Source organism: Mus musculus, chromosome 1, assembly GCF_000001635.26.
Source record: "Mus musculus strain C57BL/6J chromosome 1, GRCm38.p6 C57BL/6J".
NCBI classification, from domain to species: domain Eukaryota; kingdom Metazoa; phylum Chordata; class Mammalia; order Rodentia; family Muridae; genus Mus; species Mus musculus.
The window spans coordinates 169,492,597-169,516,903 of NC_000067.6; the positions used below are offsets into that span (position 1 = coordinate 169,492,597).

The 24,307-nt window shown below is 42.4% G+C and overlaps 1 protein-coding gene across 2 annotated transcripts in view; it reads right to left on the bottom strand.

The window, feature by feature from the left end:
- Nucleotides 1–5,337: 5,337 nt before the first annotated feature.
- Nuf2 (NUF2, NDC80 kinetochore complex component) overlaps nucleotides 5,338–24,307 on the bottom strand; it is a 33,531-nt gene continuing 14,561 nt past the window's right edge. For both annotated transcript variants that reach the window (NM_023284.3, NM_001355159.1), the window contains 9 exons: nucleotides 23,965–24,062; nucleotides 22,316–22,389; nucleotides 20,849–20,945; nucleotides 19,571–19,633; nucleotides 17,804–17,941; nucleotides 14,648–14,788; nucleotides 13,386–13,561; nucleotides 11,869–12,004; nucleotides 5,338–6,324 (listed from right to left, as the gene is read on the bottom strand). In NM_023284.3, coding sequence (NP_075773.2) covers nucleotides 6,193–6,324; nucleotides 11,869–12,004; nucleotides 13,386–13,561; nucleotides 14,648–14,788; nucleotides 17,804–17,941; nucleotides 19,571–19,633; nucleotides 20,849–20,945; nucleotides 22,316–22,389; nucleotides 23,965–24,062 — 1,055 coding nt within the window. In that variant the 3' untranslated portion in view covers nucleotides 5,338–6,192. The remainder of the gene's footprint in view (nucleotides 6,325–11,868; nucleotides 12,005–13,385; nucleotides 13,562–14,647; nucleotides 14,789–17,803; nucleotides 17,942–19,570; nucleotides 19,634–20,848; nucleotides 20,946–22,315; nucleotides 22,390–23,964; nucleotides 24,063–24,307) is intronic.

Here is a 24,307-nt window from a genome sequence, read left to right on the forward strand (position 1 = left end):
GTAATGTCTTAGTAAATGTTCACTGAGTTCTTGAGTGGCGAAGAAGAGGAGTAAAGGAAGCCCCTACCATGGGCACGGAGAAGAGTGTAGCTTTGTATAAGGTATATAGCTAAAAAGAATGATGGTTCTGGTTCTCACTGACTGAAGGGATGGGTTTCTTGAAAAGTGGGACCCTCAGGGCTAAAGTTGGGGCCTTGAGGAAAGAAGAGAAACCTTTTAAAGACAAACAGAGAAAAGGATGGGAGAGTCCAGAGAGGGACACCTAATACACATTCCAACATGAAAGCTTTCCTTATTTATGCAAAGCTTGCTTTGCATCTTGCTTCTGTGGCATGCTAAGTCCCACCTTCTTGAGAGGTGAACTCACTTTCATTACAGAAGGAAGAATTTGACTTCCTGCTGAAATGCAACAGTTCTCTGAGAACATTTGTAAAGGCAATGCTTTCCCTACAGCAATAGCCTTAAAAGGTTGATGTGAGCATTGCAGTATCTCTGGAGTCCTTCCTTCTGATACCCAGACAGCAATAAATGAGCATTAGGGATCTGATAGGCAAGTCATGATCACAGTTGCCATATGATTGTTTTTTTCTGGTTGGATTCTTATTCTTTCAGACTGCAAAAGCTCAAATAACATCTGCCACAGCTGTTCTTGTCACCTCGGTTTCTTGGGTTCTACTAGCAATAGCAGCCATTTACAGAGTGTTAAGTAGTTTATCATCTGGTTTATCCTCTGCCAAAACCTAGTGGTGCTGCAACTGGAAAAAGACCTGAGTAGCAATACTGTTTGGACCTCAGTTCGTGAAGCAAATCAGTTGCAATGGGAATGCAGGAGTGTTTCTCAAAAGCCCACTCTCTACTGCTGTACTACACACCTCATCCGAACAGTTGCTCCTGTGAAGGTTCAGGGTCCTGTGTGGCACATTTTACAGGCATTCGTTGTCTTTCAGGGCAAAGAACTTGGAGATGCAAAGGCAGGGCAATGCCAGGAGATAATGAGAACCACGCCTTGCTACTGCAAGCCTCAGGTGTCTTCTAGCAGCATCAAGAATGTGTTAGCAATGGAGGCAACCAGTTTCCAGGTTGACAGAATCGTTGGGTGACTTGGAAGCACATCAGAGTTTTTGGGATTCCTGTCATAAATCTGTGAAGATAGCCGCACCTCAGCCAGCATGCTTCTCTAGGATGGGGCTGCTCTAATGGGGTTCCCAGACCCAGCTGCTTCACCTGGGAACAACTTGACTGCAAAGGACCTGTCTTAGTCAGCAGGGCTTCTATTGCTGCAATGAAAAACCATGACCAAAAAGCAAGTTGGGGAGGAAAGGGTTTATTTGGCTTACACTTCTGTCATTGGAGGAACTTCGGACAGAAACTCAAGCAAGTCTGGAGCCTGGAGGCAGGAGCTGATCCAGAGGCCATGGAGGAGTGCTGCTTACTGGCTTGTTTCCCCTGGCTTGCTCAGCCAGCCTTCTTATAGAACCCATGAACACCAGCCCAGAAATAGTACCACTCACCACGGGCTGGGACCTCCTCCACCAACCACTAATTGAGGAAAGGACCTTACTACTGGATCTCATGGGGACACTTGCTCAACTGAGGCTGCTTTCTCTTCAATGACTCCAGCTTGTGTCAACCTGACACACAAAACCCAGCAAGTATCCCACCCAAGCCTACAGACTCCGACACGCTGGGTCTATCTTCAGGTGATTCTAATGAACTCTAAGGTTTGACGATTCAGATTGAAGGGCCAGGCAATCCCATCGTAGTTCACCTGAGAAAGAGCCCACAGTGAGATCCTACCCTGTGGAGCCAAGCAGTTTGCTGCCCCAAGATCTTACCTGCCCTGGTGAAATCAAACATCCCGACTTCTGTTCTTTGTGTTAAAAATTCAAAGCTACCCTACCCTGAGAATTAGCTGCTCTGGAGTCTTGTGTCAATGTGGGCTGTGCAGACCAGATTCTTTTAGCACGTACTTAGTCATTCATCTAGGGTCAGGTGGAAAAGGACTGGGACAGAGGTAGTGACATACATGCAAAGATTAAACTGCATCCCAGAGATACCTGCTAAGTTCGATCCTAACAGAACTGGCTAGGTGTTAGCATGTGAGTTATGTCCCGAAAGCCCCTCAATCCTTGCGTGTTGGACACAGATTTGCTATCACCGTCTCATTAAAAGGGAGTGTGAAGACTTTAGTTTATGCTCTAACCATATGGGAGTTTCTTTTTAAAAGCAACCTGTAAGGATAATTATTAAAGCCACTCTGGTGTCTGGGGTAATGGCTCAGTCATTAAAGTGCCCACGGTGGAAATCTGAGTTTGGATCTCTAGAGCTTATGGGTTGTTGTTTATTTTGGTTTGTTTTTTGTTTTTTTTTATGTTTTTTTTTTGTTGTTGTTGTTGTTTTTTGTTTGTTTTTTTTTCCGGGGATGCAGAGTCATGGTGGTCAGCCCCTGAGGATGACACTTGCAGATGACCTCTGGCTTCCAAATGCAATGTGAACACACACCTGCACAAACATGTAAACATGTGCATGCATGCACCACATGAACACCCCCGCCCCCACGACACACACACAAAATAAAATCATTTTGCTTTACCTATAGAATAAACTTGTTTTCAAGGGGGAACTACTCACCAGGCTGTACTACCACAAACCACTGCTCCTTAAATGAGCACAGCTCTGGTCTCAGCATCAAAGATTTGTAGAGAGAGCTGTAGGGACAGGATCAAATATTTCAGAGACATTTGTGTGTGTGTGTTGGCAGAAAGAGTGGAGTTGAAGAAGCTCTTGGTGGTGAAGGTTGGTGTTATTACCAGGAAAGAAAATCAAAAGCAAAGAGATCAGAGTGAGCTATGGATACCAAGTAGTGGTCTGTCTATTCAGTCCCTAAGGCACTTGGTCATTTCATGGAGTTTCAAGTTCTCTGAGGAAAACTCAGTTTCTAGAGTTGCATGAAATCTGAGTTAGAAACCCTGATCCACTTATAATCACTTGGGTAGTTTTAGAAATAGACGAGATTGTTGGAATTAACACCCCATGGTAAGAGTTATCCTTTTAGCAAAGCCTTCAAACACTCAGCCATTATTTAGAACCTATTTCAACTAGACAGAGTCTAAGTTCCCTCTGCCATGTTTTTGATTTTGTGTCGTCACTGTCACTTTAAAACTTCCCGCTCTTGCATTTCCAACCCGAAAATCCACAGCTATTTCTGCCTTGGTTATGCAAGCTGAGCTGTGCCCCCTGGTGGCAATCTGGACAGGAAGATGAGAAGCATATTTCAATCAGGGAGAGCATGCCGACTTAATTGAAAAAGGTGGCAGGCCTGAATTTGAAATGGAATTTCATATCAAACTTTTCGGTTCTTACTAAAAATAGGAAACATCCCGAGAAACTCAAATCCGATGTATTAACTCCAGCCTGCGAGGTGCATATTTCAACTCCCCTGGCTTTGTCACAAAATGGATTAGCTTCTTGAAATATGTCAGTTCAACATGAAATTAAATATTTGCTCCATCCAGCTAAGGAGCTGAGCTCACAGAGGAGGACGGCGGTCTGGCAGCACAGCCTTCCTTTCCTCTGCCATCAGGGCGGCACGTGCCCCAGAAACATGATGGCACCTGCTTCTTCAGGGTATGCAATTCCCCGTACTACAAAACCATTTGAGCACCAACAATGTCATTTTGAAGACAGCTCGAGGAAAATCTCTAAATTTTAGAATTTATTCTTCAGTCGGAAGAGCTAAATGGATTTGAGTAGATTATGCTGAGGGCCTTTGATTAAATTTTAACTATTTGGAGGCAGAAAGGAATGATTAAAGAGAGTCACCAGGAAATGTAGTTGGGAGGAGGAAATGTCAGAATGTTGCCTGCTAAACTGATGAGTCTGCTTCTGTGGCTGTATTATTTACACACACACACACACACATACGCAGAGAAAAGAAAAAAAATTCTCGTCCTTAAATAAATATTCAAGTAATGAACATGTATAAAAAAATGGTATGATGCTAAATTTGAAATGCTAAAACAGAAGTCCCAGGCCTCCAGAACAGCGTATAGCCATGCTGAAAATGTGTATAAGAAACTACATAAAACAATACAAAAGACAGCAAGAATAGAAAAACAATCTTAAGTTACAAAACCCAAAGTGAGCAAGTAAGATTGCCTGGCAGGTAGAGGGGCTTGCCACCAAGCCTCATGACCTGAGTTCGCTTCCTTGATCTTCCAAGGTAGAGGAAAGAATCGACTCCAGAAAGTGGTTCTCTGACTTCACATGTGCACACACATGTAAATAAATGTTATTAAAATTTTAGGGGCTGGGGAGATGGCTCAGCGTATGAGAGACCTTACTGTTCTTACAGAGGACCCGAATTTAGTTTCTGACACCCACACTGGCAGCTCACAACCACCTGTAACTCCAGTTCCAGGGTATCGGGCATCTCTGATCTCTGCAGGCATATGCATATATCCATATATGTCTCTTGTCCCCCACCAGGTTGGTAAGGACAGACCACTGGAATGACAGCCTAGCAGCTGAACACTCCAAGCGTGAACACTCTGAGCTAGCAGTTTTCAATGGTGGGTGCCAGCTAGCAAGGGCTACTGTGTTTCTTTCAAAAGTTTACCACATTCCTTGGTTCATGAGAATTCTCTATGACATTCTGCTAGGACAGTTTGAGAAGCCAAGATCTAGTGCAGAAGGCCACAGCGTGGCTAAGCATCCTTGTGCTCCTATAACAAAGTCACAAGATAATAAAGACATAAAGAAGGAAGAGCTGTGTTGGTTCACTTTGGATTTTCTGTCCACAACTGTCTTATTTCTACTCAAAACATGCCAATTGCATCAGTGAAAAATGAAACCCTACAAACTTACTCTTTTAAATAATTACATTAGAAAGTATGGTATATCAGGACTATTTCAATTTTTTAAAAATTTAAAAATTTTTTTCTTTATGTATGTAGTTGTTTACAGCTTTATCAGGGTCCCTTCAGCAAAATCTTGCTGGCATAAGCAATAGTGTCTGCATTTGGTGGCTGATTATGAGATGGGTCCCTGGGTGGGGTAGTCTCTGGATGGTCCATCCTTTCGTCTTAGCTCCAAACTTTGTCTCTCTGACTCCTTCCATGGGTATTTTGCTCCCTATTCTAAGGAGGAATAAAGTAGCCACACGTTGGTCTTCCTTCTTCTTGATTTTCTTGTGTTTTGCAAATTTTATCTTGGGTGTTCTATGTTTCTGGGCTAATATCCACTTAACAGTGAGTAAATATCAAGTGACTTCTTTTGTGATTGGGTTACCTCACTCAGGATGATATCCTCCAGATACATCCATTTGCCCAAGAATTTCATAAATTCATTGTTTTTAATAGCTGGGTAATACTCCATTGTAACTGTACCACATTTTCTGTATCCATTCCTCTGCTGAGGAGCATCTAGGTTCTTTCCAACTTCAGGCTAATATAAATAAGGCTGCTATGAACATAGTGGAGCATGTGTCCTTATTACCAGTTGGAACATCTTCAATTTTGGTGGCAGTTCAAATTTTTGCTAATAAGTCTTCAGAGATCATCATAATTCTCTACCTAAACAACAGCAATCAGATATGTAGGGAAGGTTGAATGAGCAAGCGTCAAATGAGCATGTAATCAAAATGTGTAGGGCACAGTCAGGCTCAAGGATGTGGGACTCCAACGTCGAAGAAACAACATCCTGGATAACAGTAGTAAAACTCACAGAGTTCAGTATCTATTTATTCCAACCAGTACATAGAAAAAGAGAGAGAGTAGGGACATAAAAGCTGTACACGTTATTTGAATTGTAGTAAAAGTCTATACAATACATGGCATGTTGGAGCCTGGGAAAGCAAGTCAGTGTAGCATGCAAGGCCCTGAGTTGTATCTCCATCAGAGTTTATGTCAGCTGTATCAGCTGTAGTCGTTGGGCCTGGGTAGAAAGGATCTAAGCTCTTCCAGCCTTGTAATAGAACTAATATGAATGGCCATTGGAATAGTTTCAACTCAGGGATAGGTCTGGAAGCACACAGGAAGCACATCGCCATATAAAATGACACCAAAGAGAAACAAGAACTAGTGGTACCCGTGTTAGTGAGCTGATATTGCAGGTACTTCCATTAGCTTCAATATAACTATGCCAAACAGAAGCAGAAAGGCAGCAGGCCGTTTCCAGAAGGGCTGTTGTTGTTCAGACCATTCTGACCATCCTCTTCTTCAGCTCTGCCGTCTTCTCCTCCAGTTTAGCGCTGCGCTCCTCCGCTACCTTCTCGATGCCCTCATGGTACTTCTCCAGAGCACTTTTCAGGTTTACAAAGATCTCCTGAGGACAAATGACAAAGAGTAGTCACTCCATGTGACAGCCAGACCTATCCCCGAGTTGAAAATATTCCAATGGCCATTCATATTAGTTCTATTACAAGGCTGGAAGAGCTTAGATCTTTTCTACCCAGGACCAACGACTACAGCTGATACAGCTGAGATAAACTATGAACCAGTAAGGAAACAAAAGTTTCTGAAAGCTTTATTTCTTAAATCTTATAAGAACAAGCAGGTGTATCAGTGACTGGCTTGTGTGAATGCTATTTTGAGCAATCAGCGCAGTCAAAGGCTATAGATCAATTAAAGCTCCTCGTTCTACTAGACTTTGTGCTTATTCCTACAAACAGGAAAGCTGAGTAAGGCAGGCAGAAAGAGATCACTTTCGAGAAACCATCAAAGCCAAGTGTAGCTAAAAAAGGAAATACAATCTGCAAATACACACCAAGCCATTTAGTACATCAAAGCAATGTTTTTCTCCTGAGAATAAACACACTTCCAAGGAGGAGCTAGTTACGCAGACAGAGGCACGATAAACGGGACAGGAAACCCAAATCCAGCAACATACCACAAGAAGCAAACGTGGCATCGCCCTGAGCACACTCTTGGGTGTAAAAGGGAATGGGATATAGCCTTCTAAATACTATACATTTTAGAATATCCAAGTAAATGTGTATACACAAGTGGGAGGTTATAATGACAGCTGGCATATAAAAAGTCTTACTGTGAAGGCATATCCTTCTAAAGTCAAAGCAGAGGGTTGGGATGGAAAGAAAACCCAAGCCTAGCCCAGTGCTGTTTGCTATAGTACTAGCCATATGGAGCTATTTATAAGTAAAGAATTTAGATTATAAGCTCAGCAGTGGTGGTGCACGCCTTTAATCCTAGCGCTTGGGAGGCAAAGGCAGGTGGATTTCTGAGTTCGAGGCCAGCCTGGTCTACAGAGTGAGTTCCAGGACAGCCAGGGCTACAAAGAGAAACCCTGTCTCAAAAGTTTAGATTATAATCCTAACGCCATTTGCCCCTCTGGTGCACTAGACACACGTGGAGGGCTCAGGGCCCAGTGCCTACCTAGCCAGTAGTTTCAGAACGGAAAGGCATAACTCGGAGTCTAGCAATGTTTCACCCAAGTGTTGGTCTGATGATCTCATTTTTGAAATCTGAGAGATTTAGAATTTTACAATATTCATCGACTTTTACACCTAACATCATCCATTGATCCTACAAGTATTTTATTTCATGGATCAAAAATATACTGTTGGAAGCCAGCCATGGTGGTACACGCTTTTAACCCTAGTACTCAGGAGGCAGAAGTGACTGGCTTTCTGAATTTGAGGCCAGCCTGGACTACGTGAGTTCTAGGACAGCCAGAGCTACATAAAGAAATCCTGTCTCAAATATACTGTCAGCATTTCCCCTTCCATCCTGGTATCGGTTGTGCTCTAATACCCCTCCCCCTCATCCATCCTGGTATCGGCTGTGCTCTAATACCCCTCCCCCTCAAAGCTTCCTCTTTCCCTCACAGACTGTTTAGGTCTTGCTGTCTACACACTCACTCCACATAAGTGCACACATTTAACACTTAGAACGCGGCTGTTGTCTTTCTGGGCCTTGGTCTCCTCACTCAATATAGTATTTTCCACTAGCGTCTATATTCTTTCATTTATGGATGAATAACAGTGCACCGTGTACCTGCACCCCAGTTTTACTATCCATTCCTTTGTAGGTGGACATCTAGGATGAGTCTTGGTGACTTCAACCGAGCAGCCATGAGCATGAATAAGCAAGTATAGCGACCATAGTAACAGCCTGTCTTACATTAGACCAACGGTCTACAGCTGTGTCAGACAGCAGTCCTATTTTTAACCAAAGCACCCCACACTGGCTTCATAGTGGTTGCACCACCTTACAGTCCCGTGAGCAGTGAACAGGGGTCCTTCAGACCAGTACAACAGCAAAGTGCTGCTGGGAAGCCTGGGAGCTGAGCTTGCTCTCCAAAACACACGTCATAGTGGAAGAAGAGTGAGCCCACTCCACAGAGTTGTCCTCTGGTCTTCAAGCATATGCAAGGTATGTGCTTACACACTAAATGAATCAATACACTAAATTAATTAATTAATTAATTAATTAATTAATTAATTAATTAATTAATTAATTAATTCTTACAGGCTTTCTTCCACCCACACTCTTGCCAGCTTCTGGCATCAATTCTGTTCTTAAAGCTAGTCATTCTGACTGGGATAAGACAGATTATAGTTTGAATTTGCATTTCCCTGATAGTTAAGGATATTGAACATGTTTAAAAACATTTATTGGTGATTTGCATTTCTTCTTTTGAGAACTCAGTTCCATCTCCTGGCCTACAGATGTTTGTTTTCTTGTCCAGTGTTGTGAATTGCTCCTATGCTCCGGGTACCATTCTATCAGGTGCACAGTTAGAAGGTTTTTCTCCCTTTTGTGAACTGTGTTTTGTTTGATGGACAGCTCTGCCTGCTCTGTGGAAGGATTCTCATCTCACGAGGTGCTATTTGTAGACAGTCAGGCTTATTCCTGAGCAAGCTGAATACTATGCAAAAAGGCCTTCCCTAGTTCCTGGATCTTCAAGTATTTTCTCTAGTTTTATTCTCTAGCAGTTTCAGAACTCTATGTCTTATGCTATGGTCTTTGGAGTTTGTGCTTGGTGCCCCATGAGAGGGAAGGGTTCTGTTTCAGCTTGCTATGTGGGGACATCCAGCTTCTTGTGCGCTTTTGTTAACGTGGCTGACCTTTTCTCAGCGACCTTCTCTGGCATCTTTGTTAAAAACAAAACAACAAACAAACCAGCTGGCTCTAGCTTCAAGCTCTTTTTTCTGTCCTGCTTCGCCTACTGATCTGTGCTTGTGACCGTGCACACTGTTCTGTCTCTGACGCTGTAGTGTAACGTGAGGTCAGGCACACCTCCTACTGGACCTGAAAGGATGGAAATGATCTGCTCATCGCAAAACTCTTAGAGGCAGGCACAACATCCTCGTCTCCAACTTGACTCCTGAGCCCACGGGGACCTGGATATCCAGGGGTGCACACACTATTGTTAAATACTGACTATAAAGTTCAGGTAACTGCAAGGAAATAGGGAGGCCCTGATTTAAACAAGAAAATGAACTATGAAAGCATTACTTCAGAGAGATGACACAGGCACTGCTTAGTACTCAACACAGGGATTTAAAAGTGGACTCAACGAAGAAAGCTAGCATTTTGCTCTAGTTCATAAGACTTACAAAATTATGTTATGAATGTGTGAATAAAATGGGTCAGTCATGAAGAGTATCACTGAGGACAAAGAAATCATAATATTAACTTTGTGAGTCTGACAGCCAGGGTTATCTCCGGCAGGTCTAAAATGTCAATTCCTTGTGATATAAAATGATGATGAGAAATATTAAAAATTATGTAATCTTAGAAATATATCAAATAGTCTAAAAGAGACTTATGAAGACACTGAAGGGAAGAAATGAAATGGGGAGAGGGGTGAAGAATAGAAAAGACAGGGAAGCTTTGGAACCTTACATAACTTTGTCGTTACCTGGAACAGGAAACAGATCTTTAATGCTGTCCAAGGAGAAGAGCAGTGCAAAGCTAGTTGCAGGATCTATGTGAGCCAAAATTTAAGCAGGGTAGTGGTGCCCTGCGTCTGGCAGCCCGTGTGGAGAACACTCTGACAATCTGTACTGTGCATCTGTGTGAAGCGTGGCTATGAGAAGAAGGAAAGAGAACTGACCAAATGCACTCGAGCTCACCCTCGCATGCGCAGCCATCCTCGGGCTGCTGAGGAGCTGATGGACATGAGCGGGCAGGTAAAGGAACGGCAGCACGGCAAGCCGCACTGTTGGCCTGAGCTCTGAGCACACACTGTGTGCTCTGGAGGAGCTACAGCACAGCCAGGGGTCCACTGACACCACACAAGGAGAAAGAATTAGTGTGGATGAGATTTAAACTGATTTTGGCATTTTGAGAATCTAGGCTGAAAGAAATACAATTAGGCCTGCAAGACATTATACTAAGATCTTGAGTTGAGAGCAATCATTTCATCCTAGTATGGTATGGTGAAGAAACAACTTGGCAGAGTTGCCCGTGAAGAAGATGTAGTCATTAACTGATCATAATTTGAACATGAACAGAAGGTGAGACACTGTTGCTGACAACCCAGCCTCCAAAACAAGGCTCTGTGAACAGAAGCTCTGTGCTTCTGGGGCTATAACAGTATTTGGGAAGACTGCAGTTTGTACTACGTTCTACAGAGTAAATAGTGACAGGTAAGAAGCAGTAATGATAAACAGGAAAACAATAAATCTGAAAATTAAAGAGTGGCTGGACCTCCGGCTATTAAACACAATGAGAGACAACTGAAAGACACAGGACCATCTTATGGGTCATTCCATACAACTGGGTATAGATTATTCCAGACGGAAGATCTGAGTCCACCAGAGGACAGACATTGACTATTTTAAATTCAGAATGAGAAATAACATTTTAACAACTACAGCTGTAGCAGAACAGCTTGTGTGGTTATGAGCGCCATCCACAGAAACAATTACAATTACAGAGCCCATCAGCGGCTCTCAAATGCCACCCTATTCTAGAGATAAACAGACGACTCAATTCAGTGGTGGGACCTATTGTTTAGAATCTAATTCAATGTATTTGGGAGGGGTCTTGCTCATTTCAAAACTCCTCACTGAACTGCAACACACAGCTAGTTTTAGGACACAGTGCTCAGTGCCCTTTCAACTTTATAAATACTTATGGAAAATAGACTATGCCCATGTCCATTCTAGGAATGATTTCAGATGCCATGCTGAGTTTTAAAGCACAGCTGATAATGCCAAGAAAGTTGTGTTACTGGTGAGACACATGTGCACAGAGCTAAGAGAAATATGAGATAGCCTGGGCATCTTTAATGACTAACAAAGATAGCTCAAATTCAAGCTAGTTATTAGTTTGAACCTATTAATAATCAGCTCAACACCTCCACCTAGAACAAGCGACATCAGAGTCTGGTTTATTTAAGAAAGTAGGGCAGAGTATCTCAGGTCTCCTTTGCCTTAGATCTTCCCAGACTGTGTGGACAGAGCGAGACAGTGGCAGTGTGAGTACAACTATCACACGTCAGGCAAGCTCAGAAACAGGAGGATGGAAAGGAGTGAAAAGATGAGGCCTAGGAATTCTGAACGGAGTGTGCCTACTTTTAGTAGCTTTTGGTAAAAGGTTTTTAGAGATATTACTTAAAACATCATGAGTAAATCCATCTACCTAATGACTTCAGGACCTGTATTAAGCAACTACTTTTACCCCAAAGAATGATACTCTGTGATATGCTAAAAGGCAAGTAGGGAAAAGGCACAGCAGATGCATAGCTGTGACTATCAGAGGGTATCCCGAGGGCTGCTATACATGGACATAAAAGTGAAGGCCTGTGAGGTCAAGCGCTGCTCTGGAGAACTCAAATCTCTGCACAGGTAACACCATCTACATTTTAACCTCATGGGCTCAGTCTCCTAAAAGCACCCACCTGAGACTTCAATATCTCCCTTTTCTTGGTATCTCTCAGTTGTTGAATTGCAGATTTAATCTTGTGGATTTCTTGATTAACAGTGGTTACTTGCTCACAGACAGCATCTCTCTTTTCTTGAACTTTATTGCAGTCTCTAAAAGGGAACAGAGACACCGGACATAAGCTCTCTTAAGCATTTAAAAGACGAGAGACTGCTAGTGAACCCAGAGCCATTGTGTTGGTACTTGCTTAGCAAGCTCAGAACCCTTCCAGATATCAAAGCAAGCAGACAAACCCCATGAAACCCCACAGTGTGGTACCCTGTAGTCACACCATGGCATGTGGAACCACCTCATTCAACAGTGATTCTTCCTGTTTCCTTGTTTTGTAGAGCTGAAGATCAAAGCCAGGGCCTGACACTTGCTAGACAAATGCTCAACCACTGTTACACTCCAGCCCTCCAAACTTACTTTCTTTAGAAACTTTCTTTAACATGAAGGCTCAGCTCCAGCGCCTCAGTGTGCACATCCAGGCAGTTAGTGGGCATGTGCATCAGTACAGCGTTCCAGCACACTTGTCCAGATACAGACAATCCCAGTGTCGGCCTTTTCCTTTCACATCCATGGACATATTCAACAGTCCCAATGCCACACTTAAGGACTAAGGACTGACATCCTAGACATATCTGTGGCATGTAGTCTAAAAGCACATTCCAAGGATTGACAAGGAGACTAATGGTGAAATTGCTTACATACTTCAGAAGAACATAGCAATGTGTTCATTTTAACCTGAGTAATAGCAAGATTATTTTTCTAATGCACTTTTTCTCTCTGGGTAACTATGTTTCAAGTGCACCAAAATAAACGCTAGTGCCCAACTTCTTTAAAGATTAAGATGAAGAAACTGTCTGTCTCAAAAGGCAGCAAACAAGCAGAAAAACCTCAACCAACCAACCAAGCAATCAATAAATCAATCAATAATCAAATAGATAAATGAAAAAAAAAACTGTGGTCCTATTTCTACATAGTGACAGAATTATATGTATCTCAGACACTTAGAGGCAGAATTCTTCTTGAAAACATAGAGGAAATAAAACAACAACAAAACAGAAAAGAATAGATATTTTAAGTTGGACAGAATTATTCCTCTTCCATGCTGGCCTAAGTATGAGACTGTCAGGCAAACGTTAAGCTCATGTTTCCTAAAAAAAAGCCTTTGAATGTAGCTGTGCATCTAGACCAGGACTTGGATTGACAGTGTAGTCATTTTGTGACAATAGTGGAGAGCAATAAAAAAAATTATTGCAAATTATGGAAATAAAAACAACTATTTAGAATGAAAACAAACAGATTAGATAGATGGATAGATAGACAGACAGACAGATTAGATAGAAACATAGAAAGAGAGAGATAGATAGATGGATGGATGGAAGGATGGATGGATGGATGAGTGGATGATAAAGGAAACACAGTGGTTTTGAAGGCCTGTGAGCTTTCCTGGCTGCACCCTCCGCCCCACACTGGAATGGCTCATACTCAATCATGGCCTGCTTGTAATGTTTCACATCCTCCTGCTTCTTGTTGATTTTGAATCGCGCGGTGGCGAGCTTCTCCTTCTTTACAGTCGTCATTCTTATGAGAGAATTTTCTTCAGTCTTCAGTTTCTTTAGTTCCGATGAATCACTTTCAATCTGGTCCTCCAAGTTCAAGCTCTGTGTTTTATGAAGAATATTTAAAGTCAACACAACCAGACAAGATTTATTATTTAAAAAAGAAAGAGAGAGAGAGAGAGAAAGAGGAGGAGGAGGAGGAGGAGGAGGAGGAGGAAGAGGAGGAGGAGGAGGAGGAGGAGGAGGAGGAGAAAAGGAAGGAGGGACGGAGGGAGGGCAGGAGAGGGAGAGAGAGGGAGAGAGAGATAGAGAGAGGGAGGGAGGGAGGGAGAGAGAGAGAGAGAGAGAGAGAGAGAGAGAGAGAGAGAGAGAGAGAGAGAGAGAGAGAGAGAGAGAAAGTTTCTAGGGAGAGCTGGAGTAAACACAATTGTGAAATGGAGCCAAGTCTTCCAGCCCTGAAAGCTCAGTAGAGAAATACAACTGAACCAAGGGAAAGAGCCCGGCTGGCAGAGCGAGCGAGCTTTCCTTGCTGGTTGCCAGGACTGACAAGTGACAGGCGCTCAACAGCCCTCTCTCTAAAAAACAACAAACGTTTACTGTAATGTCTGTAATGTTGGGAGTGGCCTGAATTAAAATCTGAAAAAGGTTTCAAGCATGGGAGACACCGAGATGACAGTGCTGCCTCTCATCCCCAGAGGAGTTTCTGTTCAAAGCTTGACATCTCTGTTAACCCTCGGTGCAATGTTGGGAACTAAGCTGGGACTTTATGCCACTGATGGTAAGTGATCACATTGGTTAGGATGAGCCAATATACTCATTACTAAACTGTGTTATGTTAATCTATTAGTTATCTTCTTTGAAGGTTACAGTACGCCCTGACATCCCGATGCTTGGGGGAGATGCCTGACTCCTCAGAACACACTACTACAGGACAGCTTTAGTTTTTCTTTAGGAAGATAGTAAACATAAGATGAAAGTGAGTCCAAGCCGGACAGTGGTGGCGCACACCTTTAATCCCAGCACTTGGGAGCAGAGGCAGGTGGGTGTTTGAGTTCGAGGTCAGCCTGGTCTACAGAGTGAGTTCCAGAAACCCTGTCTTAAAAAACAAAACAAAACCAAAAGATGAAAGTGAATCCAATGCAGTGTAACAGCCCGACACAAATGACAGAAATACTGCCCAATACAAACCTCCTTTAAGAGACTGCTTAGTTTCTCCCTATTATCTGCAAGGTCCTGTGATTTCTTTTGATACAACTGCACCTCCAGCTGACAGGAAGGCAAGCAATCCACAGAATCTCTATAGATATCATACTGCTCCATCACTTTTTCCTTTAGGAGGGAAAAAAAGAGCAGTTTAATATTCTGTTATGAACCCACAAAGTCAATTAATTTGCTCTTCAATAATTTCTGCATTTGCTACTCAAAGTTCAAGAACACACAAGTAAGTTTCTAGGTCAGTAGCAAGGCGCCACTACTGACATATATCAAGCATATAATGACACATTAATTAATTCATTCATTCATTCACTTATTATTGTGTATGTGTGCTTTGTTTGCATGTACCTCATGTGCATACCTGGTGCAGGATACTAGACAAGGGCACTGGATCCTCTAGGCTGGAGTTATAGGCAGCTGTGAGCCACCATGCAAGCACTGGGCATAGAACCCATCTCCTCTCAAAAAGCAGCCAGTGCTCTTAACTTTTGAGCCCTTTCTCAATTATGCTTTTAAATTCTAAATATCCTTAACAAAGAAAACTGCCACTACTTCACCAGCTGACAATTCACTGTTGGAATTTTTCAAAGATTCTTCATGTGGAGGGAAGGGCTCACTGTGGCTGGGCAGAGCTTCCCTTGCAAATGCTCTTCTAGTGCCTACAACACCCAAGGTTTGATTCTCAGCGTCACCAAAACAATTCAAAGCTTTGTTCTGTTAATCCTCAAATTACTTCTGAATACTACAGGGAAGTCATATTATCTACTAAAATATTTCTGTTTCTTTAAGTAATAACTATTATTAACATCTGTTTCTCTAGAAGGATTATCTCCTTTTAAAATTAGAGAAAAAATATATATTCAGGAAAATATCTAATATCTATCTATCTACACACACACACACACACACACACACACTCACTACAACCACCTACCAATGCAGACATTTTTCCTCCTCCTGACTAGGCTACAGCCTGCCTGATCTTACTAAACAGTTAATTTCTCATCAAAGACCTAATCATATCGCTCAATTTTCATTTCTTTCTCTCTTTTGAAATGAATTCGTAAACATCTTTTGTACATAATGGATCAATTCCCTCTGCTTTCATTTGCTTCCTGTAGCTGTGATGAAGACTATGACCAAAAGCCAAGCTGGGCTGTCTGGAGAGATGGCTCAGTGGTTAAGAACACTAGTTCTTCCAGGACCTGGGTTCAATTCGCAGTACCCACATGATGATTCACAACTGTCAGTAACTTCAGTCCCAGGGGACCTCATATCGTCTTTTGGCTTCCAAAGCTACTAGCCCCACATGGTACACGACAGACATGCAGGCAAAACATCCATACCCATAAAATAAAAAGATAAATAAGAGAGAAAGGGTTTATTTTGGCTTACATCTTACAACCCAACATGAAGGGAAGTCTGGGCCAAAACTCAAGTCAGAAACCTGGAGGCAGGAACCGAAGCAGAGGCCATGGAACAATGCTCACTGGCTTACTTAGCTTGCTTTCTTAGAAAAACCAGGACCCACTTGTATACAGTAAGTTGGGCCCTCCTTGATTATTAATTAAGAAGTGTCCCATAGCCTTGCCTATAGGCCGATCTAATGGAGGCCAAGTCTTCAGTTGAGATTCTCTCTTCCCAGATATGTCTAGGATACTGGCAAGCTGACACACCAACCAGAGCAGTGAATGGGCACAGGAAATGTGCTTTAGCGGGTCTTTCCTCTCTAAGCTCTGGGCTTTCATGTAAATGTAAAGACAGTTTCAATATAATCTAAGCCCTCAGGAGGCTGAGACGAGAGAATCGGGAGTTCCAGGTTAGCCTAGGAAACAAAGTCAGACTGTGGGGGTGGGGTATATGTATTCCATGTGGTCAAGAATTATATAAATGTTCAAATCTGTGAAGATTTTAAGTGTCTAATTCACATAAGGATATATTTTCAGAAATGACCCAGCTGCTTTCTCCTTAGAGGAATAGCTGACTGAACAGAATCCTGCTTAATGGTGGGTGTGCTGAGACCCAGAGCCTCCTCGCGCTGAGCGAGCAAGCGTGCTGCTACTTAGGTAAACACCCAGGGCCATCAGAACTGTTCTTAGACAAGCCAGCCATCCCCACAGACTCTCCAATCTCTTTCTATACTCCCGTTTGGGTTCTGATGAATTTCTTCTCTATTTTCAGTGACAATTTTTATCATTGGGAATTAGCTGGACAACAAGGATAAATTTCCTTTTACTGATCGGTTGAAACCTTGTTTGAAGAGAGAAGCCAAGCTGCCTGCCCACCTCACCTAATTTTGTCCTCCCTGCCTCAGTCCACTCCTCAAAGCAGCCCCTGGCTGGGACATCTCTTCTGCCTTGAATGATTAGATACTGAGACAATTTCCACTGCCCTCTCCTATCTGACTCCTCCAAATACAAACAGAATTCTCGCATTTTGTTATTCCAAAGCATCCTCTGTTTTTTAATGCTCATTTTCAAAACTGATTTAACTTCTCTACAGCAGTTTTATATTTGAAACAAAACCTATCAGGAGAAAAGGTTTCTCATATGTGACCTGTGCTCACCAACACACTTTATAAAAAATTTAAAAATGAAAAAATACAACAAAAAACAAACAAACAAACAAACAAAAAATAAACAAGGAGCCGGGAGTGGTGGCACACACCTTTAATCCCAGCACTCGGGAGGCAGAGGCAGGCAGATTTCTGAGTTCCAGGCCAGCCTGGTCTACAAAGTGAGTTCCAGGACAGCCAGGGCTACACAGAGAAACCCTGTCTTGAAAAAAACAAAAACAAACAAACAAATAAACAAACAAAAAACCCAAAAAAACCCACACTTTAAGAATTCATAGCTCACATTGTATTTTTAGTTTTTCTTTGTAAAACTGTGTACCATGTGTAATACCTTTCTGCTCTAACCCTTGCGTGATGAAGTCCCACACAAACATGGCATTTCCTCTAGCTCCACCAGGCCAAAGCCTCAGAGCCGCAGTGGGATCCACGGCTGTCCTGCGCTTGCATTCTTCCCCTCTACCCCACACACGTCAGAGAGGAGCATAGAAATTCAGGAGAGAAATCTGCACAGACACTAAGTAGTTCAGAGAGTGCCACGAGGTAAAGCGACTGACCCTGGCACTGCGGAGCTTCTGGACGGTGCCTTTCATCTTGTCTTTATAGTTCTTCAGCTTCTCTGGAGAGTCCACAATTTTGCTTTTCAAATTGTCTTCAACTTCTTTCAAAGAAACTAATGACAACTTTTGTTCATTCTGTTGAGAAATGTTTTCACCAATCAGGTAAGACAATAAAATTACCATTTCAATAATAGAACTTAGGCTCGTGCTTGTTGTCACAGGGTAAACTGATTTTTGCCTACCATAGCCTGCTTCATTCCTCAGAGTGACACTTAATGCCCTCAGTGGCATTTCTGAGATCAGTATGGTCCTGCTAAGATGCTGCAGCATCCCATTCCTAAGAACACCGACGGACCCTTGAAAACTCTCCTCCCATATCGTCCACGACCCTTCATAATCAACACAAGTACAGGCAACACTAAAATTGTATATCTGATGTGTTTTATATTAACCATGTGACCTGGCTGGAGTTCTACAAAGTTACTTTTGTTCCCCTGGTACCCAAAGTAATAGCATGTAAGGTGTGTGTGCAACACAAGAGAGCATGAGCAAGGTAAAATCCGGCCACGTGGGCTGAGAAAAGGAAGCCTTTCTCTGCACTGAAATCTCTCTGTATGTGATTTTTAGTATTTTATGACAAAATATATTATTATATGTAAGGCTTGTATAATTCTTCTAAAATTTTAACTGAAAAAAAATGTTCTTAAGCTATAAAACAGCTCAGTTGGAAAGGGTGCTTGCTGCCAAGTCTCGTGATCTATCTACACGGTAGAGAAAACTCAAGTTCTCTCCAACACGACATCTTCCCTGCCTCTCTGGACAAACAGTACAGGCACTACCCACAGGAACAGTGACATTAAAATGGTGACTAAACAATTTAAAAGTGTAAAAAGAAATACACATATAAAAACAGAAGTCTGCAAACAGCCTAATTTACAGAATAAGACTTACAAAGATGGTCAAAAATCACTAGATTAAAAGAAGTCAAATTAAAAGATTTTCCACATAGAACAGTAAGAAAAACATTTAAAAATGTAAAAACTGAAAACATTTATTTTTAGCAAGAGTGTAGAAAGATGGACATACCTGTATTTTGTTGGTAAAAATACAAATTAGAATCCTAAATGTGAGTTTGGCAACAGGAGCCAAGATTCAATGTGCATTTTCTCTAATCTTCATATCCTGAGCTAAGATTTTAGTATAGGCTGATGAACAAACATACACATTTAAAGTATACAAAAGTTAGAATACAGAGAAAAAAACAAAACTAGAGGGAAATAATGGATAATAGAAATGATCTACATAATCCAACTCTGATGCAGCCATTGGTAAGATGCAGCTATTCTGAAGCTCCCGCTAGCCATCTTTACTACAACATTAAGGCTATGTGTGAGGTTGAGACTCATTGAGGATATTATTTGTGTAAAATTACACAGATATGTGTAGAGTAGAAAAATAATCCATTGCATGTATACTTATCTATATCTATTTATCTATATACCTATACATATATAGAGCTAGGTAGATAGGTATGTATCCGACTGTATGGTTAACTTTGGGTCCTTTTTGTTTTCTTCATATATTTCTGAATGTTTGTGTTGTTTTCTTTCATAATAGTTTCTGTATTTACGTTGAAAAAAAGTTAAAAATTGGTTTCATTTTTGAGGGGAAAAGCTAACAGAACTGACCATGACTGTCTGCACACAGCTAAGACCTGGCAGCACACTCAGACGTTAAATGCTAGGGAACAAAGAAGATACTTACTAAATGCTTGGTTTTCTCTGAAATATCGGATTTCATTTTGGCATATTCCTCCTGCAGCAGTGTCTAAGAGAAAAAACAACTGTGTTATAATAATTCAAAACATTAGAATTAAACCACTAGCTACTCGTGCCTACGATAAAAAGAGGAATTTCTTTTCTTGGTAAAAGAGTCTGAGAGTCCCTCTCCTCATCCCGGTGGTGAGTCTCGTTAAGTGAAATTGGGTTAAGGAACACCCTGGATGGTGGTGGCCGCCAGTCAGTGTACCTGGGAGGGGCATTCTGGAGACAACGAGCTCACCAGGGACTCTCACCTAACGGACAGACAGTCCAACCCACTGATGGACCAAATCTGAAAACGTTCTTAGGAGGCAGCAGAGCTTCCTGCCTGAGGAAGCAGGGCCCTGGGAAGATGTACTCTGCCTTGCACTTTGGGAGCGCTCCTGGCTTCCTGTCCCCACTATATAACTGCTCCCCTCCATGGTGGACTGAACCCTTTGCAACTGTGAGCCAAAATCAGCCTTCCCTTTGTTTATGTCAATACATTAGTAGTGATGATGAAAAAGCAAAACATAAAACAAAAACCTGGTGGCGCTCGCCTTTAATCCCAGCACTTGGGAGGCAGAGGCAGGCAGATCTCTGAATTCGAGGCCAGCCTGGTCTACAAGTAAGTTCCAGGACAGCCAGGGCTACACAGAGAAACCCTGTCTCAAAAAAAAAAAAAAAAAAAAAAAAAAATCTGTCCTAATACCACTGTAGCATTTCAAAAATTAATATGAAAATTGAAAGAAAGAATTTCCTCTTAAATTATTATCATTAACTCATTAGATGTGTGTGATATGTACTGAGCAGTACAAAAACTCAGTCATCTTGGAGTCGCTTGAGATCTGAAAATCATCACTGCCTCTTACTGATATGCAGTCTTTTAAATAACAACCTCAAACTCCAGCTTCACAGATGCACAGGGAAAGTACCATGAGCTAACACGGAAGCCGGGAACAAAGTATCCTAACTAGTGCAGGCTAAATGCTAAACACTACTGTATTTCCTATCGATATGTAAACTGACCCCACGCCCCTAGAGGGTTTGCTACAGTGTCCAGGGTACCACAGCCTCAGAGCAGAACCAAACACAAGAAACTACTCCAGAATTCCATGCATCCTGAATGCACACAGCACTGGCAGCATAACCAGGCACAGCCACATACTGTTTCTTTAGCAAGGAAAGCTGTGCTTTTGCCAGCCGGGGGCACCCACAGCACATGTTAAGGTCCCACGGATACCGTTTTCTGTCTGAACTCTTCATTCAGCAGGTGCTGCAGCTCCTGAATGTCATCCATAAACTGCTTGAACTCCTCTCGCTCCTCAGCCGGAACGGTACTAAACACAACACAACAGGCCGAGAGAGTTCATCAGTTCCTAACTGGGAAGGGTACAGGCAAAACCTGTGCCTCTCAACACTGAGGGAGGGAGGGAGGGAGGGAGGGAGGGAGGGAGGGAGGGAGGGAGGGAGGGAGGGAAGGGAGGGAGGGAGGGAGGGAAGGGAGGGAGGGGAGGGAAGGGAGGGAGGGGAGGGAGGGAGGGAGGGAGGGAGGGAGGGAGGGAGGGAGGGAGGGAGGGAAGGAAGGAAGGAAGGAAGGAAGGAAGGAAGGAAGGAAGGAAGGAAGGAAGGAAGGCAGGCAGGCAGGCTGGCTCCGAGTTGATGCCTTGTTTCTGAACTACATACTTTTTAGCCATTTGATAGATGACCTCTATCTTCTACTGAAAGAAAACTAACCAGACGAAAGCACTCCATCGTCTACCATCTAATGAGGCCCATTAACACACCCGACCCACTGTCACTCCTACTAGAATGACCACGGCATTCTTCTCTTGTCCAGTGTTAACTTCCCTAACTTGGCCCTGGCTCTCACAATGGACACCTCCCAGTCGGGGTCAGCGACTCTCCGCTACCATCCTTCCCATCAGCGCTTACATATCTAAGTCTCTTTCACACCAAGGTTGAAGTTTTATTTTAGACTATCTAAGGTATTAGCAATTTTGAGTCTACTTTTTTTTTTATCCTCTGTCTGTAAGAATTCCTCACAGACTAGGATCACCACCTAAGTTCTGTCACCGGCACCACACCGCAATGCTTCACATCACACACAGCAGACATGCACTCCCAACTGTCATTTTCTTGTGATTTAGTTTGTGATTGTTTTCTATCATGCTAAATTATAGTATGTGCCTCTCGCTATCAGTCTCTTTGCTTACTGTTGCCTACAGAGGCAATTTTACCAGAGACCTTAAACAGACAACCGCAAAGACATCAACAGTAGAATCAGACAAACAAAATCTGACGCTCAAAATCAGTGTAGACAGTCTTCAATCTATGATGGCTCCACAGAGCAAACAGTGGAGTAGAAACTGTACTGCAAAGTTTCATCTTTTTAAAAAGCCAGTGATGGGGGTAATGCTGGGGCCCAGGCTGTAGCTCCTGGAGTGAATAATCCCGCCCCACAGGACAAAGCTCTGCTGTGCTGGCTTATTTACTGAGGCACCAGAGAGAAAGTACCCCTGAGAACCAGCGCAGGGCTAGAGAGGAAAATCACTGTTTTGTCTTGAGAAACAGGGACTGAAATACCCTGCCACTTCTCCAGGAAGATGGCGAGACTCGCTGAGGACAGCAGCACTGTTGTCTAGGACTCACTACTTGGTTGGCCCGTGGCCCTTGCTGTGTTCATCTCATCTGGAAAGTTCCCGCTTACTTGAGTTTTTCCAGTTTCATCAAAGCTTCCTGGTGCACATTGCTTAACTGCTGCATTCTGACCATAGAGGATTTCTATGAATACAATTTAATCTCACATTAGCATGTTTTAACAGACAATACATTAGAAAAAAAATACAAACACAGACTGCAAAATATTTACTTACCATCAAAAATAGTAAGTTTAGAGCCAGGCCCATAGAACTATTTTGTCTGCAACCTTAAGACCTTGAGTTTGAATTCCCAGCACCCACATAAAAAGCTGGGTATGATGCAGATACCTTGTAACCCCAACACTGCTGAGCATACACAGGTGAGTCCAGAGAGCTCTCTGGTCAGTCAGAGTAGCCAATAGAGCAAGCTTTTGTCCCAAAGAGAGACCTTGTATCAAAGCAACAAGGTGGAGCAGACGGTAGTATGACTGAGAAAGCCATCTGCTGTCCTTGCTCTGCCTCTGCCCGCACAGGATGCACACACACACAAATGTATGTACCACACACTTACAACCCCTACACAACACACACAATAATAACAGTCAGTTTAAGTCGTCGGGCAGTTATGACAAATGAGTGAGAGCATCTTTTCTCCTTTTTAAAATGCTGGAGAGTAAACTCGGTCTTGTGCATGTGAGGTGCAACCTCTGGGCACTGTTCCCGAGAATGTCTTTACCTGACACAAATGTTGAGTCCTAGAATGGCTAGACACTGTGCTAGATGCTGGCAAGTCTCAAGAAAAGAGTTTTCTGGGTCCTGAACATATGTAGTTCTATCTCTTTGAGCCACCACATGAATAAAAAGCCATGAAACAACTTACTCAAGCACTGAGTGTAACAGGCACAGAGACCATGACGCCTGCCCACCCACCCACACCAACACAGTGGCAGGAAGGACATTCACTCAGCCTTCTCAGAAAGGAAATGTCTATGTTGTGTCTTTTAAAAATGAGAGTAAGTAGACAAATAAAAGTGTGTGTATGTGCATGTGTATGTGTGAGTGTGTTTGTGTACACGTAGGTAAGCTTTGGAGAGTGTCAGGTTCAGAAGTGTAAGCTTGGCCTGATTTGAACTAAGACGTCTTTACCAACTCCATGTGGCTGTATCTTAGGTCAAACTGTCTGATGCGACCCTGGTACTTTCTCAGAGTGTAGCACGTGCACACTACCAGCAATGGGCACGAAGCCCCTAATAATGGCTCATAACCTTCATAAAGTCTGTACCCTGTACAGTGAAAAAGTCTGCCAACGTGATAGCGGGAAACTATAGCTTCTACTGTGAAGCTAGGCAGGAAGGATAACAAAGTCCAGCTTTTCCCTGCTTAAAAGGAACCCAATTTCAGATATCTCGGTTATTTGAAGAACACTATGCATCTTGCAACCATCTTGGAAAAAAAAAAAAAAAACTATTTCCTAATGCAAGGAATAATGTCTCAACTACAACATTAAAACAAAACGTTTATCTTCTCTGTTATCAAGAATATATGATTTCAAAGTATCATCCCAAAACTAATGTCTACCTTACTATAATATAAAACCAAATTAAATTGTAACAAGCATGTAATAATTGAATATGTGACAAATTTTCAAAACAAATTAATAATTCATACATGAGATTGTTGGCCTGATGTATATGTAACAAATATACTTAAATCTTACATTTTGCAAAAGAAATTCTTCACACTTCTCCAGGCACGTTTCTCTGAAGTGAATAAAGTTGATAATGCCACTTAAAAAACGACTTGTCCGGTTTGTTCCTAAAATAGAAAATAAAACTATAAACCACTGAAATATCAGAGTATAAAACTATCACTTCTTCCCTATGACTTCGCTTAAAGCACATAAAACTGTATGCTTTACCAAAGTGTGGAATGTCTGTGTCACTCAGACTGGAATTACCTTTGTATTTAGGAAGGAAGAGATGGGATGGAAAGAAAGTGGGGGCAGGAGAAGCAAACTGGTTTTGGTTATACAGAGGGCAAAGGCCACAACCCTCTAAATT